Source organism: Anas platyrhynchos, chromosome 15 (genome assembly GCF_047663525.1).
Source record: "Anas platyrhynchos isolate ZD024472 breed Pekin duck chromosome 15, IASCAAS_PekinDuck_T2T, whole genome shotgun sequence".
Taxonomy (NCBI): Eukaryota; Metazoa; Chordata; class Aves; order Anseriformes; family Anatidae; genus Anas; species Anas platyrhynchos.
The window spans coordinates 12,382,921-12,399,241 of record NC_092601.1 but is presented as its reverse complement, the minus strand read 5'-3'; the positions used below and the strand labels follow the sequence as shown (position 1 = coordinate 12,399,241).

The following is a 16,321-nucleotide window of genomic DNA, read 5'->3' as shown; positions in this document are numbered from 1 at the left end:
ATCTTTCCAGCAATTGAAGTTTGGAGTCTTTTAGTCTAAAGACTGTAACTACTGGGTTTTATGTGTATTTTCACTTGTATATAAATTAACTAAATTTAAAGTTAATGTACCTTATAATGATTTGCAATGCATTCAAAAGAAATACATTAAAAAAACAAACAAACAAAAAAACACTTTGTTATAACACAGACACATAATACACAATGGTAATCAAAATATTCCATTGTACAATACCTGTGCTTGATGAAACGCTACTTCTGAAATTTTGTATTGGTTTAGGAAAAGCTTAACGTAGTAGAAATTAAAGATACTGTTCATCATTCCTGCACCTAATGTAGTCATGGAGTATGCCAGTGCATTAGGTTGAATTCCCAAAACAAACTTCATCTTCCAAATTGTACGAATCTCTTCTTCCTCAAGTTACAAAAAAAAAAATAATTACAAAAGTTGGTAAAATATTTTTCTAAATAAAATGCTATGGGAGATTGGCTTGTTTCAGAGGTGTAGGGATGGACTCTTATAGGAAAACTTCCCCATCCTCACTTTTTCTTCTAAAATTAGCAACACATTTTATTGAGTTATAAGACACTGAGCACAAAACTGAATAGGTACAAAATATTAAGAAGTCAGTGACATTTCTAAATCTAATCAATGCTTACAAATCAATAGAACAAGTAGACAGAAATTTAAAAGAATCCTTTCCAAACTGGTGCATGAAAATCTGCTATTGCAAACACTAATGCTTGTTTGGAGGTTAAAGTAACTCCATAAATTTTAGATCTTTCTTGCTAGCTACGTAGTTTTAGAATTATGAAGCTGTGTAGGAATGAAGTGACTCAATTCATAACCCTACGTATTCCATAGCTATGAATGTCAAATGCAGCATACACTTAGATGAGTATTTCTTTCAAAACAAGTATAGTTTTGTTTTTGCATCTTTAAATGTTAATAGCTAAGAAGCATGGAAGCAGTGATTTTAAATAATAAACAAATGAGATATGAACAGAAGCCATAAAACCATTAAAACACTTTTTAACAGTTTAAACATTTTCCTACTAGAAGAGACCACATGTAAACAAAATCCTGAAAGTAACTGGTATAGGGCAATACAGCACTTAAAGTACTTCCTAGTAACAGAAATACTTTAATATAGTTCTGTAAGATATCAAACAGATCTTCAGCCAACATTTTTAAGATGCTGACTTTTTCCACATATCTAGCAATTAACTGAAGTATGTTTGGTGTAATCTATCCCATGAAAAATAGCTAGCTTCAGGAAACCTCAATCTTCTAAAGTAATGATTATATTTATGGTTCTTGACCAGATTCAGTTCTATGATCCCAATACAAAAATACTTCTACCAGTTACCTCTTTTTAACTGAGTATTTAGTATTCTTTACATCTATTTGAAAGATGCTGTCTGCCAGTAATTTGGAGATACTTCAGGTTCACATTTCAGCCTTATGCACACTAACTCCAGAGCTTCACAACCTGCTGTCAGTAGTCCACATTTTGCTCCTCTGCATTATATTTACAATTTTAACCTAAATGCAGTTTTCAAATATCCATCAAAATACACAGTTTGAGTATCTGCTTGGTTTGAAGATATGCTTGATAAACATATCTACAAGCAACTCCCTGAACTCATCATATCAATGATCACAACCATGAAAGACACAGGTAATTTAAAGCAAGGTGGTTTCCAGCTTTCTTGCTTCCTGTGGTTCACAAAGTGGCAGAGGACAGGCTGCTGTGAGGGCAGATGGTAACCTCCTGATCACCAGGTGAGGCCAGACAAAAGCTGCAAATCAAGTAGAGGCTGGAGAAGCATCTATGCTGGCTCAGAGGGTGGAACAGCAGTTTTTCCATCCCCTCCCAAACACAGAAAGTGAACTATTTACAGAGCACATAAAAGGTGGTTGGTTACATTTTTTGTGCATATCTTTAAGGTGCTCACATACGAATCTATATGCAAAGAGAAGGTAACTTCTCTTGACAGGTAAGAAAAAAATCAAGCTGACAGACAACTTGAACTAAGTTTTTTCTTTATAAAGACAATTTATTTATGAGAATATGACTGAATTTTTAGATATTTGAGCATGAGTATTTTCAAATTTATTTTTCAGAGAGCTATGGCTGCAAAGGCTCTTTCATTTCCATGTGATGGAATTTTTAATCTTTGTAACACGTTTGGTTTCATAAACTGAGAAATCTTAAATGAAGAATAAGGTTATTGAAAAAATGGAATCTGGAATGTTTGTTTTTAAAAAGAGGTATTAAAATTGTGAAAGACATTATAATAAGTGTGTTACTGATAAGCATCACATTTTATTTTTTTTTTAAGAAGAAATGTGTGTTCAAGCCTTCACAAATGTACTTAACAAAGTGATTTATGTAGAAGGTATCTTTGGAAAGGTAGATATTTCACCCGCAACCCCGTCTGGGTTTTCAAATGGAAAACCAGAGGCCTCTTTTCTCCCTCAAATTCCACAGGCACCAGGAATAAGCATGCTTGACATTAACATTCATTTCTCAAATCGTACTTGACTCAGTTCCTTCCTACACATAAATAGAAAAATGGTTCCCTTAGCTTCAGAAAAATTGAAAGCATTTCTTCTACAAAAACCTTCTAACAATGTGCAACCAGGCCTCCAGTGTCATGACTAATTATAATACACAGGATCTGACACAACTCTTTACACTAATTGGTACATCTGCTCCTGTACCTTGTTTATGAAATAGGTTCAATTAGAAGTTGAGGTACCACACTTCCTTTCCCAAAAGATGTGCTCTTTAATTGTACAACAATGAAATCATGCGTGAGTACCCCCTCCTCTTCCGAAGAGTCAGAGCCTTTACACTGAGCACATTAAAGCACAGGTGTTGACATTTTGTGACTCACAGAAGGCAATCAGCTGCAGAAATGCCTCGCGGTTGCAACCGCGTTAATACAGACGAGCCAAGAGAAGAGGCTGTTTAAAGCAGCGAGGCGCAGCATGGCGTTACTCGCAGCTCTCCCAGGGCTGGGTGATGACCTCTAGAAGCAGCTAGAGCACAAACTTGGAGAAGAAAAGTGGATTCCCCAGTGGTAACGAGCTTTGGCTGGACCACACGGGGTGGCAGCAGGCCCCGCTGGGTCCCGCACTGCCGTGTGGTGCTCGTAGCCCTGATAGTCATAAAAACCTTCCTCGTCCTCAGCCCCATGAGGGCAAGGCTCAGATTAAACCCCTTCCTAGTCCTGAGGGGTACTGCCGAGGGGACGGGCTGCTGAGGGCGGATGAGAGCAGCAAGCACCCTGCGCAGGAGGCACCGCCAGCGCCCCCGAGCCCGCGCAGCTCCTGACGGGCTGAGGGGGCGCTGCCCGGGGGCGCCGGCCTGCGAGAAGCGGGCACGCGGAGCTTCCTCCTCAGCAGCCCCAGTCCCGGCTCCCGTCCCTCACAAGGCAGGAGGCCGCCGGAGCCACCCCCGGGCCCGCCCCGTGCCCAACGCGGAGCCTCCAAGCGGGCACCGCCGCTGAGGGGAGCCGAGGGTCCGCGCCCCGCCCCGCCTCACGAGCTGCTCCCTCAGCGCCCCGCGGGGGCTGCCGAGCCAGGGGGCGCTCCCCGAGAGCCGCGGCTTCTCCCCGCGTCCAGCCCCACCTCAGCCGCGGGGAGCCCCCACAGGGCCCAGCCCCCGCCGCGCTCCCCTCAGCCCCCCGCCCTGCCCTGCCCTGCCCGACCCGACCCGACCCACCTCCTCCCCCTGCGCCGCCACCGCCTGCTGGGGCGGGGCCGTATTAACCCGGGCCAACCTTCCCTTCTCTGCCATTGGCTCCCCGCCGCGGATCGGCGCGGTGATTGGCTCGGGCTCCTTTCCATCCGCCGGGCGGGCGGCTCCCCATTGGCTCCCCGCCGCGGAGCTGAGGGTGCCGCGTTTGAATCGCGGGGCGACGGGGGGCGGGCGGCCGGCGCCTGCCACGTTGCTGCCGGCGGCGGCGGCTCCGCGCGGCCCGGCCGGAAGGGGGAGAGGCTCGGCGAGGGATCGGCGGCGCCCGGCCATGGCCGGAGGCGGCCGCTGAGGGGAGAGGGAGCGGCTGGCCCGGGCCCCGCCGGTGGAAGGGAGAAGGGGGCGCGATGCTGGCCGGCAGCCTGGTGGAGGAGTTCGAGATCCGCGAGGATGAGCCCTGGTACGACCAGCAGGACCTGCAGCAAGGTGAGGCGGCGCGGCGCGGCGCGGGGCGGCGGGGAGTGGGCAGTCGGCGGGGCGGTCCCCGGGGGGTGCCCCCGGCTCGGTGACCCCCGGCGGGGCGAGCCCCGGAGGGGACGGGGTGGGTTCGGGCTGAAGCCGCCGGTGAGGGGCTGGGGGCGGTGGCAGCCCCGGCTCGCCTCGCCTCGCCCCGCTGCTGCAGCCCGCGGCTGCCTTTGTTCGCCGGGGCGAGGCGGGGAGGCGGCTGCCGCGAGGTACCTGAGCTGCGAGCGGCATCGGGAGCGGGGGGAGCTGAGGGCAGCCCGCCCTGTCGAGCCCACCCGAGGCGGTGGCACAGCCGAAAGTCTCCTGCGGACGCGATATGGAAGGAATGCGCGGCTTCCCTGAGAGCCTGCCGGCATTTGCTGCTCGGTACCGGCCCCGTGTGCGTGTTAAAGGGCCGGCTGGGAGCGGTGAGGTGCTGTCCTGCCACCCTGCCTTAGCCCCGCGCGGGTTTTAGGGTTTCACGCCGCCACACGCTGCTTCTTGCTGCTCTGCTGTAAGGAAAGGTGCCTGTGGAAGCCGTCCCTGGTTAAGCAGATTTTGTGCTGAGATCAGGCACCTGCCAGCAGGAACTTCTTCTGAGATAGGAATAGGTCCCTAATTGTATGCTTTGGGTTTTAAATAGCTTGCTTCTCAACTATGTTTAGGGATTCTGAGCTCAAAAGAGACGTCTTCGTGGCTGTAGGTTATAAACCAATTAATTTAAGTAAGATCCTGAAACCATCCATGGTTTGCTGTCAAAAGGAAGAGAAGTTGGAAACGAGAAGATATGATTTAACTGTTTTTACAACATCAGCATTTAGGGGAGTAGAAGACTTATAAGGCGAATTCCTGATGCAGAGTGGCTGACTTCTTGCCTTACTGATGTTTAACTTCAAATTTTTTCATAGTTTAAATGACCATAAAATCACCACTTCGCTCCCTCCTGCGAGCCAGAAGACAGCAGTCCCTTCTAGAGGTCAGTGCATTTTGAGGGCTGGTTCATGCTCTCCCAGCAGTTGAACAGTCTTTTTCTGAGGATTATCTCTTACAAGCCCGAACGGAAGTGTCTGCTAGCCTTGCCAAAAGGGAAAGGAGGAAAATAATCTGATGGGCAAGTTGAAACGCAAAGTAGTTGTTCCTTCAGGGTGTGTTTGTAAAATGTTCCATTATACTCTATTCCTGCAGTCTGCAAGACACTTTTCATCCCTCTAAAACTAAGCGATACCAGTGTATGTAAACAGAGGAGCAAGATTGCTTATCGAGGTCTCTTTGTACTTTTCACAACCCAAACAATCTGTGCATGTCTAAGAACGGAGGAGCGTGTCTGTGAGAAAACACAGGTTTTTAAGCATTTAAGAAGCATCCTAAACAAGTCTGTATTTCTTCTCAGCCTGTCTTTGAAACTGAAAATCAGGGTAGGGTTTCAGGCGAACTTCAACAGTCTTTGTATGCATCAAAAGCTTTTGCCTTGACAATGGAGGTGGGCTTCTCTGGCATGCTGCTGCTAAAAACAGAACGTTTGTGGAATTCTTCTAAGGATGGGAACAGCCATCCCTCCTCCTGCAAGATCCGTGTCTTGCTGCAGTGTGCTGACCTTTGGAAAAGAGCTCTTTTATGAGTGTGCTTCTTGCTGTTACTTGCTTTAATAACACAGAGTAATCTGATCATGGAGGAGAGAATATACATCTCAGTAAGAAAAAGAAGGTTTAATCTTACAGTTAAATAAACTTCAACCAGGCTTACATATACATCTTGCGCTACTAATGATAGTAAAAAAGTATAGACTTATTTTTAGATGGAAAATTATCTCAATCATTTTGTTATGTGGGTTATGAAATGTAGAAGATAAGGGTTTTGGTACTGTCTTCATCTTTTTCTCAATTACTGTAACACTGTCAAAGGAATTTGTGGGGAAGTGCTTGCAAATGAGGGCTTTGTAACACCGCTGAAGACCTATCACTGAAATCCTGTTCAGTTTAGAGATTCCTGATGCAGCTCTTAAATGGCATGAGTAAGACTGATCAGGTTTATGAAAATCAGGTTCTTAAGATTTGTGCTTATGCAGTTTGCATTATTAAAAACCTCTCTGCTTACATCTTCATGTTGAAAAGGTGAAAATGTGTAATTGTCTGTTGCAGGTTTTAACTATTAGTTTACATAAATTTTCAACAGAAAATGTAGTGTGCTTCTAGTATTATACAGCGACTAAGACAAATGTAAACTAACTTCTGTATCAGGAGAACATGTTCTACATCTGACTTAAAATTCCCTCTTAGGGAATATAGGGAGAAAAGGCATTTAATGTGGAAAAACAGATGCAAAGTAAACTCTTAATTTTAGGAGAGGTCAGATTGTTGTTGCCTTTTCTAGGGTAGCAGTTAAGAGTTTCATTGCATGTTACTGAGCTCTTCCACTTGTCTTCTCCCCCTCAAAAACAAATTACCTTAATTACAAAATAGCATGCTTCTCCCCTAGTAACTCATTTGTGCTTCTGCCATGCTAATGAACAGATTGGGTGTATAAGTACAGTGACATGAATTCTATTATTCGCATTGTGTTCAAAGTGCTGTGTGGTGTGCACTCCTTGATTTTGTAGATGTGGGGGCATTTAAGAATGAAACTGTCTACTCCTAAATGTATTTAAACATCAAAACAAACTTTCACTTTGGGAAGGAAAATGGCAGCAAAATTCCATTATGCATTAAGTCTTTAACATAATCCTAAAATCCTCTCTAAAGCTCTTATTCTACTCTATTAAAATAAAAGAATGGACTATTTAGTCTTTGCCTTGAATGATGCCAATATTGTTGACAGGCTTTAAAGATTGTGGGTGTTAGTAAAGATTTGTGTAGTATGAGAACTTGTGAATCAGGACTCTGTTTTATATAGGATGAAAGATGACTGTATTTGAAGACTCCAGTATTCTATAGAGTGATAGAACAAACAGCTTGGTGTTTGCTTTAGAAGTTGCTCTGTCCACGGATAAACAATATATGAGCTTTGTTTTAAAATGGGAAAATCTTAAGCAGGATGCCTTGAGGTTTTCTTATCCCAAATACTTTAAACCCTGGGAAAAAGCTCTAAAATCAGCTGTTTCTTAACAAGTGCTGTAACAATGAAAGAGCTACGTGAGGATAAACTGCTCGGTAAAAACCAGCATTCAGTGGGGCTTCTAGTTCTACCAGGAACTTGGATGCAGTGTGACTTGTTTGAAATAATTTTTGTGGAATTTAAGAATGTGACTTTAAGGTGGGAAACAATGCACTGGAGCTGTAAAGAATGTGTAAAGAATACCACAGCTGCTGTTTGTCCAAACTTGGACATCTACAGCTTACAGAGACAAGTGAACAGGAACATTTGGCTGTTAGGTCTGAATTCAGTCCTTGGTTTATGCATCTAGATCAAGTAATCATTTTGGACAGGCTGCCAAACTGAAGGTTAGCACAAAACAATCTTGGAGCAGCATTCTGTCTACTCCAATGACTAGCTGATAATGTAACTGGGAAAGGGCAGGAAAGAGGTAAGATAACATGTTAAAACAAGGCCATCTTAATCAAATGAAAATGGGATGCATTTTCTTGTCTTGCTGCAACTGCTGCTGATGCAGTACATGCTTTTTGTACCTTAATTTAAGACTTCTTGAATAGAATTTTTTTCTTGAATTTCCTTCTGTTTCCTTTCCTTCCCATTGGTGATGCCAGTCTGATCTATGAGCAAACTAACAAGACTGTCATGCGTGCAGGAGACAACATGGTCATGGTCCAGGTGATGGGAAGGAGGTGAAAAATAAGAGACTTTCAAAATCTGTTGGATTTTAAACATGTAATACCCTGCACAGAGTAATTACTATGGTAACCATAACACTAGATTGATATCATCACATAATGTTGAATTTTAAATTGTGTGTGTCTGTAAAGACAATATCATAGTAATACATAAGCTGTGGAACAAATATCAAGCCTCCCTTGAGAAAGGAACTGGGCGTTCAGATGATTTATTTCTTAATTCGAAACAACACTAGTCACCGCACCCTGGAGGTGATTGAAGATGACTGAAGTGAAATAGAGATTAAGTGCTTGGGAATAAATGACACTTAAAATGTTGTTTTGGAGCACATAAAGCAATTGCTGTCTCCTAGGTTTATGAGCTTGAAAAGCAGAATAGCTACATTTCTTTATTAGTTTTATGTCTTTACATATTCTTGTTTCACCATAAAGTGTCTGCAATTTTAATTCACCACTTTGATCCTGTGTGATCTGAGCTCCTTGCTGAAGGGGTAATGGGGAAGAACAGCAAAGTAAATGAGAGTGCAAGCAGCTTTGGCCCAGGTCTAGCCTGATAAGTTTGCTTTTACCTTTACTTTTCTAAAACATGACTGTTGTAAACATTGTGAAATGTAGTTAACAGACACCTCAAATAGAGATGCTGGTGCTGTACTGGGCAGGTGGAAGGAAGTGAAGAGAAGATGGCTGGCTGTGTCCGTAACGTGTGTACATATGACTTCTTTTTTAGATCTTCACCTTGCTGCTGAGCTTGGAAAGACACTACTGGATCGAAACACCGAATTAGAGGAATCTTTACAGCAAATGTATGCAACAAACCAAGAGCAACTGCAGGAGATAGAGGTAAATATTTAAGGGATCCAAGTGTTAAAGCATGTAAACATGCAACAAAATAGCATATAAGTTAGAAGATCTGAGTTTCTTGACATCTGACTGACACTTTCAAGACAATCACTGAGCAACTTTTAAGTACTTCTGCTACCTCAATAACATAGATAGGCTTTGATCATAGTTAGACCTGTTTGTCTCAGCAATGGAGTCTTTGTACCACTAAACTTATTGGATTTGTTTTACATAATGACAAAGGACTTGAGTTGTATACAGGAAAAGTTATTTCAGGAGTCTTATTGCTAAACTTTGCTCATCTTAATTTCATATCATTTGACCTCTTATGATAAATTACTGCACTGAAATTTGAATGCTTGACTAAAGCATGAAAAGATTTGAGTAAAATCTGAGTATATGTACTTCTGTTAAACTGAGCTGTGGTAAAGGGAACTAAAGTAAAGTTCAATTAAAAATCAGCAAGAACAAACATTTAACTAGTACCTAAATACGGGATGTAATGGGTATATATTTCTGTAGTTACGGGGTAAGGGATCAGAACCACCCTCAGGAAACACTCAGCTTTGTTACTTGATGGAAAAACCTAACCATTTTTGGCAACGTCTTTTTTTTTTTTTTTAACAGTGCTTATGTTCTTGCAGACATAGCATTTGTCAATGTAATGATTTTCATCTATTAAGAGGGCAATGCATGGTCTCTAATAATTAAATTTATTAAATATTCAGTACTTCTCTAACTGACAATATAATGGAAACGTAGTCCAGCATTTCAGTTTGGCTCTAGTATGAATCACAGGGACCAGGCTGTGACTGGTGTATGCTAAATTCTTACAAAATATGAATTAATTTGTGTAAGTAGAACTTGCGCAGTTACAGAGTGTTTTTGTACAGCTGCAACTTAAGACTTAAACATGTATCGTTGTTATGAAGGTGCTATACAAATACTGCTCTACTTAAGGTATTCAGAAGATGTGCAGATGGGATGCTTAGAGACATGGTGTAGTGGCAGACTTGGCAGTGCTAGGTTAACGGTGGGACTTGGTGATCTTAGAGGTCTTTTCCAACCTGAATGATTCTGTAATCAGCCATATTGTTGGAAGTGTTTAATACAGTTGCAACATGTTTTGAAATAACATAACTTTGCAGTCTCTAAGTGCTATATCCAGCATCTGTGCTTGATGTTTCCTTATCTTCCTAATTCTTAACTTGCTCATCTCTGCAAGCAGAAGGTGGTCTTTCAGTGTTCTTAGAGCTACTTTGCTCGGGTTTTGACTAGCTTTTTTTAGTGCAAATAAAGTAATGAAATTCTTTCTACCCCCTGCCTCTATCCTCCCCAATAAATCCACTTCTTACAGGTAGCGAACTCTAAAACTTGTTCTTACAATGATTAAGGTCATTCTCAAATATGGCACTACCTTTTCTGAACTGAAAAGGAAGGGTCAAAGGCTTTTGGGGATGCTTAAGATTGTAGCTGGTATATACTAACATATTAAGTGCTTTACAGCCTTGGATCATTATATCTGACCTCTGTGCTGACATGTATGCCACTAATGAATCACTGTAGGTGTAATAAATGCTGGAGTGAAAGGGCAACTTTATTGCCATCTGAATATTAGTTCTCGGCATTCAGACTTCAGGAATACTGACTCTCCTTTGTCATGCAGTGGAACAGAAGTCTCAGCTGCTGCTTCATGTTAGCTGCTCAGTTGCTGGGGAGGTGGAACAAATGCAAACTTCTAAGGTGTTACCACAGCTGTGCTTTGTTTTCATGGCCTGGTTACAGCAGGCCAAATTAATACCAACACTAAAGATATTGGAGGGACAAGGTGGATTAAACTGGTGCTTTATATCTTCCATTCAGCTAAACCTTCTGCAAAACCCCACTGTGAGAAGTGGGAACATCTAATTCTGGTACCAAAACCTTGTTTCTGTGCTTAGTCAGTCTTGTATTGCTGAACAAAATATGAAGATCTCTAGCTCCTTCTGAGAGTGACCAATAGGGAAAGTTAATCTGAAGTGGGTCACATTGAGATTCTGCTGCTAATCCATAAACTATTTTTGTGTAAATCCTCTGTCACATGCGTACAGGCTACAGAAGGATCTAGCCAACTGCTATCGTGTTGATCTTCTAGAAGTCTGTATGTAGCAGTTACTAGTCCTAGATTAATTTATAATCTGTTCTTAAATTGCCTAAAATGTAAACCCATCAATCTCTCTTAAGGAGGTAAAAGGTTAAGTAGAACATTAGAAGTTTTCAGAATGTGCCTATGTAAAGAGAGGTAGATCTGCCTCAAAGTCCAATGGGTGTTCATACTTATCAGTGAGTAGCATGTAGTAAGAATGTATTGTAAGAAGGAAGTTCTATATAACAACAAAGTATTTCAGAATTAAAAGATTTTTGTTGTTGTTGTTCTCAAGCCTGTTTAAAACAAACGTGTTTCTTTTTTGAACTGTATCAGTCCTACCGTATGTGGGACCATATAAGGCACTTGAATTAAGAGTCTTAAGTTATTGTTAACTTCTTATGCTGAGAATTCCAGGCTTTCTGAAATTATTCTAGACACTTAACAGACTATTTTGGTAACTGTAAGACTAAAGAGGATTAAAATGAGACCACTTTGTGTGTTTTATTTAAAAAAAAAAAAACAAAAAACTCTTGGTATTACAGTAACTGGAGTTCCCTATGAGAAATTAAAGAGTGAATCCAAAAGCTTGGTTGTACTTCCTGACACACAGTAGTCCACAAACTCTCTTAAGTGTGACCACAATCTAAATTGTGTTTTGCTGAACATAATGCTGCTTCAAAATGGAAAAACATAGGCCAGTTGGAAAAAGATATAGATAGTGCCACCCAATATTTCAGTTTAATGCTAAGAAAACTGTTGGGTCAACGTCATCACAAAACTTCTGATGGAGCCCACTGCAACTTTTAGAAAGACTCAATGGATAGTTAAGAGCTGTGTTGAAATTGGGATTTGTGGCTGTATTAGTGATGACTGCACTACAGGCAAACCCAGTCAAGAAGGCATGGGTACTAGCTAACAGCTTAGCTGCAGCAAGGATAGATAAAGGGAAAAAAAAACAGCACAAACAAACCAAACTCATCTGGGTGAAAGGCTGGATGATCAGTCTGTGTTGTCCTCAGTGACAAAGCAAGCTAGCTAGCTGAGCTCTGATGGCACCTTTACAACTGTATGTTTTCCAAAGGACCCACTGGAATCTCTGTATTTGTGAAACTTATGTGTGAATAAAAGTGCAGAACAGTAGCTCTATGTGTGATTCAAGTGCAGACTAGTAACAGCAGTATTGTCTTGCAGTATCTCACAAAGCAAGTGGAGCTCTTGCGTCAAATGAATGATCAACATGCAAAAGTCTATGAGCAGCTGGATGTGACAGCAAGAGAACTAGAAGACACTAATCAAAAACTAGTTGCGGAGAGCAGAGCTTCACAACAAAAGATACTAAGGTAACAAACTTAGGCTAGATCCTCTTTTTTCCCCTCTGCTCTCAACTGTTAATATGAAAAGAGCAGACCAAGCATGTTTGTACAGTTACTGAATGGCTGTTTCTGTCTAGTGTTGTTCTACAACACTCTTAAATTGGTAACTTTATTTAAAAGTGTTTTGTGGCCAAAGAGCAGTCTTCAGAGGAGAAATTGCAATATGAGGGGATGAGAACTTTTATCTTGTGTCCTTGACTGAACAGTCAAATGTTTTAACAGCAGTCCTTCACTTTTAGCTTGACAGAGACTATTGAAAATCTGCAAACACACATAGATGACCTTCAAAGACAAGTAGAAGAACTGAAGAAGTCTGGACGAGGCCGGATGAGCCATGAGAGATCTGACCAGCCAAGATCAATGCACAGCTTCTCGTGTTTGAAGGAGCTGTATGACCTTCGCCAGTAAGACTCTTGTCTTGCATACCAAATAAAATACTGAAATTATTTTAAGCAAAGTTTGAAAAACTAGAAACAAGCACAGATGTCAAGGAAGCTAGCAGAAAAGCATCTTATGTTCACAGCTAGCAAAATATCTCTGCAGTCCTGCATTGTGTGGTGTTGCCACTGCAGTGGCATGCTTCTGGTTGCAGACTGTAATAGCCTTTGTGGAAGACGAACTGTACATTCCACTCTCTTATCTTGAAACGTTCTGCCCCAAAGTTTCTAAGCATATAAAATCATAGCCCAGGAAGTCTACAAGGATTTGAACCTCCTTCTTTTCAGTCAGATAAAGTGCAAACAGATAATTACTAAATAAACATCCTAAACAATCTTTTCTGTAACTTACTATTTTCTTGGATGTCTGTGGGCATCTTGTCTTCAAGGAAGATGGAATAACTGCAGTAGATTTGCTGAATTTAAACTGGTTAAAATGGTGCCTGGAGCTCTGGGCTGCTTCTTAATTTTGAGCAGTTCTACCCAGCTGAACTGCTTTTGTGTGCCTATCAAAAGTCACCTGGGGTAAAAACTCAGTCTAGCTTCAGTCCTAGAAGGTAATGTCAGAAATGAAGCACCTTTACAGACAAGGAGAACAGGCTCTTTTGTCTGCTCTTCCAGTACTACACGGAAGTAGGACTGCAAAATAAGCAATCTCTGTATCCAAGTGTTATTTCTTGACATTTCGAAAGATAGGCATGTGGCTTCTTTCAAACTGCCAAAGGCTTGTGGCTACAGAATTGCCTTATCTTTTTTGAAGCTTGTTTCCACACTCAATAGTGACACAAGTTGTAAGAGTGGAAAGCTGTGGGAAAAAGATCTGAAGGGTCAGAAAGTATTACATGATACATGAATTTTTTTAAAAACTTAAATTCTAGACCTAGTTATTCAGTAAGCTGATCTATAACTTGAAACTGTTAAAAAGCTGCCATTCTGCTAGAGGGGGAAGGCTTGATGGCACATGAAGTATTTACAAACTCCCTTTGTGATTATTAAATGGACTGATAGGTTAGCAAAATGACTGCTATGTATATTCTGAGATATGTTAGCATTCAGTTTAAGTCTGTCATGAGTTACCTAGGACAGGAAAACTTTAGGTGTGGTCAGCTGTATTTCCTAGATTTCATAATACTTTTGTGTTTGTTTCTGCAGGTATTTTGTTTACGATCATGTGTTTGCAGAAAAGATAACTTCCATGGATAGTCAGCTGAGTCCTCTAGAAGAAGAAAATGAGAACTTAAAAAAGGCAGTTACAGTTCTGCAAGCCCAACTTAACCTAGAAAAAGAGAAGAGGATAACCATGGAAGAGGAATATAGTCTTGTGGTAAAAGAAAACTGTGACCTTGAACAGAGGCTTGCTGATATAGACTTGTATCGGGCTCGTGCAGAGGAGTTGGAAGTGGAAGTAGCTGAAATGCGCCAAATACTTCAGTCTGAAAACACATTCCATAATGCAGAGAAATTGGTGCCAGAATCATTTTTCATTTCATTCAAGGAATCCTTAGAAAGGGAGCTTGGTCAGAGCCCAGCAGATGATGGACTTCTGAACGTATGTGAGCTTGACAAGAAGGCACTGAAGCGGAGCAGTAGCGAAACTTTCCTAAGTAGCGCTGCAGGGGGAGACATTCTAAGAGGCCACGAAGAAACGTGTATTAGGAGAGCTGAAGCTGTGAAGCAGCGAGGAATCTCTGTGCTTAATGAAGTTGATGCTCAGTATAATGCTCTGAAAGTGAAGTATGAGGAACTTTTAAAGAAGTGTCAAATCGATGAAGATTCTTTGAAACACAAGGCTGTACAAACACTGAAGCAGTATTCCAAAGACCTTAATGTGGGAAATGCCCAGTATGATCTTTCAGCTAGCAATCAAGAATCCACAAATGTGGAGCTAAGTGACTCTCCTGCAAATGCTCCTCCTGAATATAAAGCACTCTTCAAGGAGATCTTTAGCTGTATCAAAAAAACGAAGGAAGAAATAGATGAACACAGATCTAAGTACAAGTCCCTCTCTTCTCAACCCTAACACTGGACTTGCTGATGACCCATTTTCTGTTGATGACTAATCTCTTACTCAAAGAGGGGAAAACCTTTACACAAATGTCAAAAGACCCCTTACACTGTTTCTTTTAGCACTCAAAATGAATGTTTTCAATTGGTTTGTAGACATGTAGTTAACAAGCTGGCTAGACTAGCAGTCTCCTTGTACCTATGTAGCAATAGATTTGATATTGTTTAGCACTGTCACACAAACCAGTGGTTGGAAAGCAAACAAACATCATAGCTTAATACTACACTACTTCATACTACACGATGTCTGTCCAGAGTAGTAATTGCCACTAGTTTCCCTAGTCCACTTCATATTAACAGAGCTAAGAAATCTGTTCAGTACTTCTCACAAGGAACCAGGCTATAAGCTTTTCTTTGCTTGCAGGTGATGATCTAGCCCTGTAACTATGTAAAATGATGTAGAAAATGAACAAAAACAGAGCCCCTGACCAGTATCATGGGCAGCCTCTCCTTGAGTCTTGAGAACGAAGTGAACAGTCTAGCTGAACTTGCTTTGGCAGGGAGGTGGAGAGCAGGCACAGCAGCTTGCACTGTGCTTGGTTTAAGTTAATACCACCTTCTCATGTGCACTAAGCTCTCCCACAGGTTGGTATAAATTTTTTACTGAGAAAGGATTTGACAAAGTTTGTGTGGCTTTTAGGTATGGTTTCTTATATAGGGAACTTTGTCTTAAGGCAAGATACTGTGAATTGATTATGTATGTTATTTGGGACCTACTGTTCTTTTTTTGGTGGAATGCCTGCAAAGTGCATACATGTGTGTATTTGGTAAGATAGAAAGTTGCAATTTAGCTATTTAACTTTAGCAGTAGCATTGACATAGTGAAATAGCTTTTAAGCCTACCTACCACAAGCTCCCAGTGCTTGAAGGAGACAGGTCAGGTAAAACCTTATATGGGTTCGTCTGTTGCTTCCAGTGGACCTATTCCATGCTGCCTACAGGGTGGATGTAACACTGCCAGAACATATCCTCCTGAAAACAGGGGCCCATGTTCTTGTTCTTCCTCTCCTTCTCCACTCCCTAATAATAAGTTCATAGGTTTTCAAATTCTGGAAAACAAAACATGAAGATGTTCTTTAAAACTGCTTTGAAGTGTGAAGAATGGAAAACAAAAGCTAAGCAATTAAGGAGAAAGAGGGCACCAGGAGAGGCGACATCCTTCTTATAAAGTGTCTCATAACTTAATTTGTTCAACTGTTCTTGGGAACCACCTACTTATTGCCTTGTCTGAGTTGCTGCAATACACCAAACAGTTGAAAGCGTGTTGACAATTTCTCAGCTCTAGTTCAGCTGCTATTACCGTTCTGTCTGCCTTATGTACCCTGTTAAGCTTGTGTATAGCTGTCCTTCAGTTGCAGTATTAAGACTTCATTCATATTGTGGGAATTTCTCAAAAACATGTTGCATTCTTTAAAATTATTTAAAAATGGGAATCTGAATGTTGTGAATATTTTTCTAAGCAAATAAATAAGCCAGTCAAGCTA

The 16,321-nt window shown here is 41.5% G+C and overlaps 2 protein-coding genes across 7 annotated transcripts in view; one reads left to right on the top strand and one right to left on the bottom strand.

Moving 5' to 3' along the window:
- LOC101799791 (transmembrane protein 180) overlaps positions 1 to 4,642 on the bottom strand; it is a 19,683-nt gene extending 15,041 nt beyond the window's left edge. For 2 of the 5 annotated variants that reach the window (XM_027469549.3, XM_072024129.1), the window contains exons 1-2: positions 3,734 to 3,865; positions 235 to 414 (exon numbers count right to left, since the gene is read on the bottom strand). In XM_027469549.3, coding sequence (XP_027325350.3) covers positions 235 to 414; positions 3,734 to 3,808 — 255 coding nt within the window. In that variant the 5' untranslated portion in view covers positions 3,809 to 3,865. The other 3 variants (XM_038187078.2, XM_072024130.1, XM_005018540.6) reach the window with 3 other exon arrangements.
- Positions 3,818 to 16,321, top strand: CDR2 (cerebellar degeneration related protein 2). Of its 2 annotated transcripts, XM_038187079.2 has the most exons (6): positions 3,818 to 4,192; positions 5,119 to 5,186; positions 8,723 to 8,835; positions 12,155 to 12,303; positions 12,576 to 12,740; positions 13,926 to 16,321. In XM_038187079.2, exons 3-6 carry the CDS (start codon positions 8,797 to 8,799, stop codon positions 14,791 to 14,793), a joined length of 1,221 nt encoding a protein of 406 aa, XP_038043007.1. In that variant the 5' UTR covers positions 3,818 to 4,192; positions 5,119 to 5,186; positions 8,723 to 8,796; the 3' UTR covers positions 14,794 to 16,321. The 2 variants fall into 2 exon arrangements, with proteins under 2 accessions (XP_038043007.1, XP_027325351.1); XM_027469550.3 differs by lacking the exon at positions 5,119 to 5,186 and having other exon boundaries at positions 3,823 to 4,192.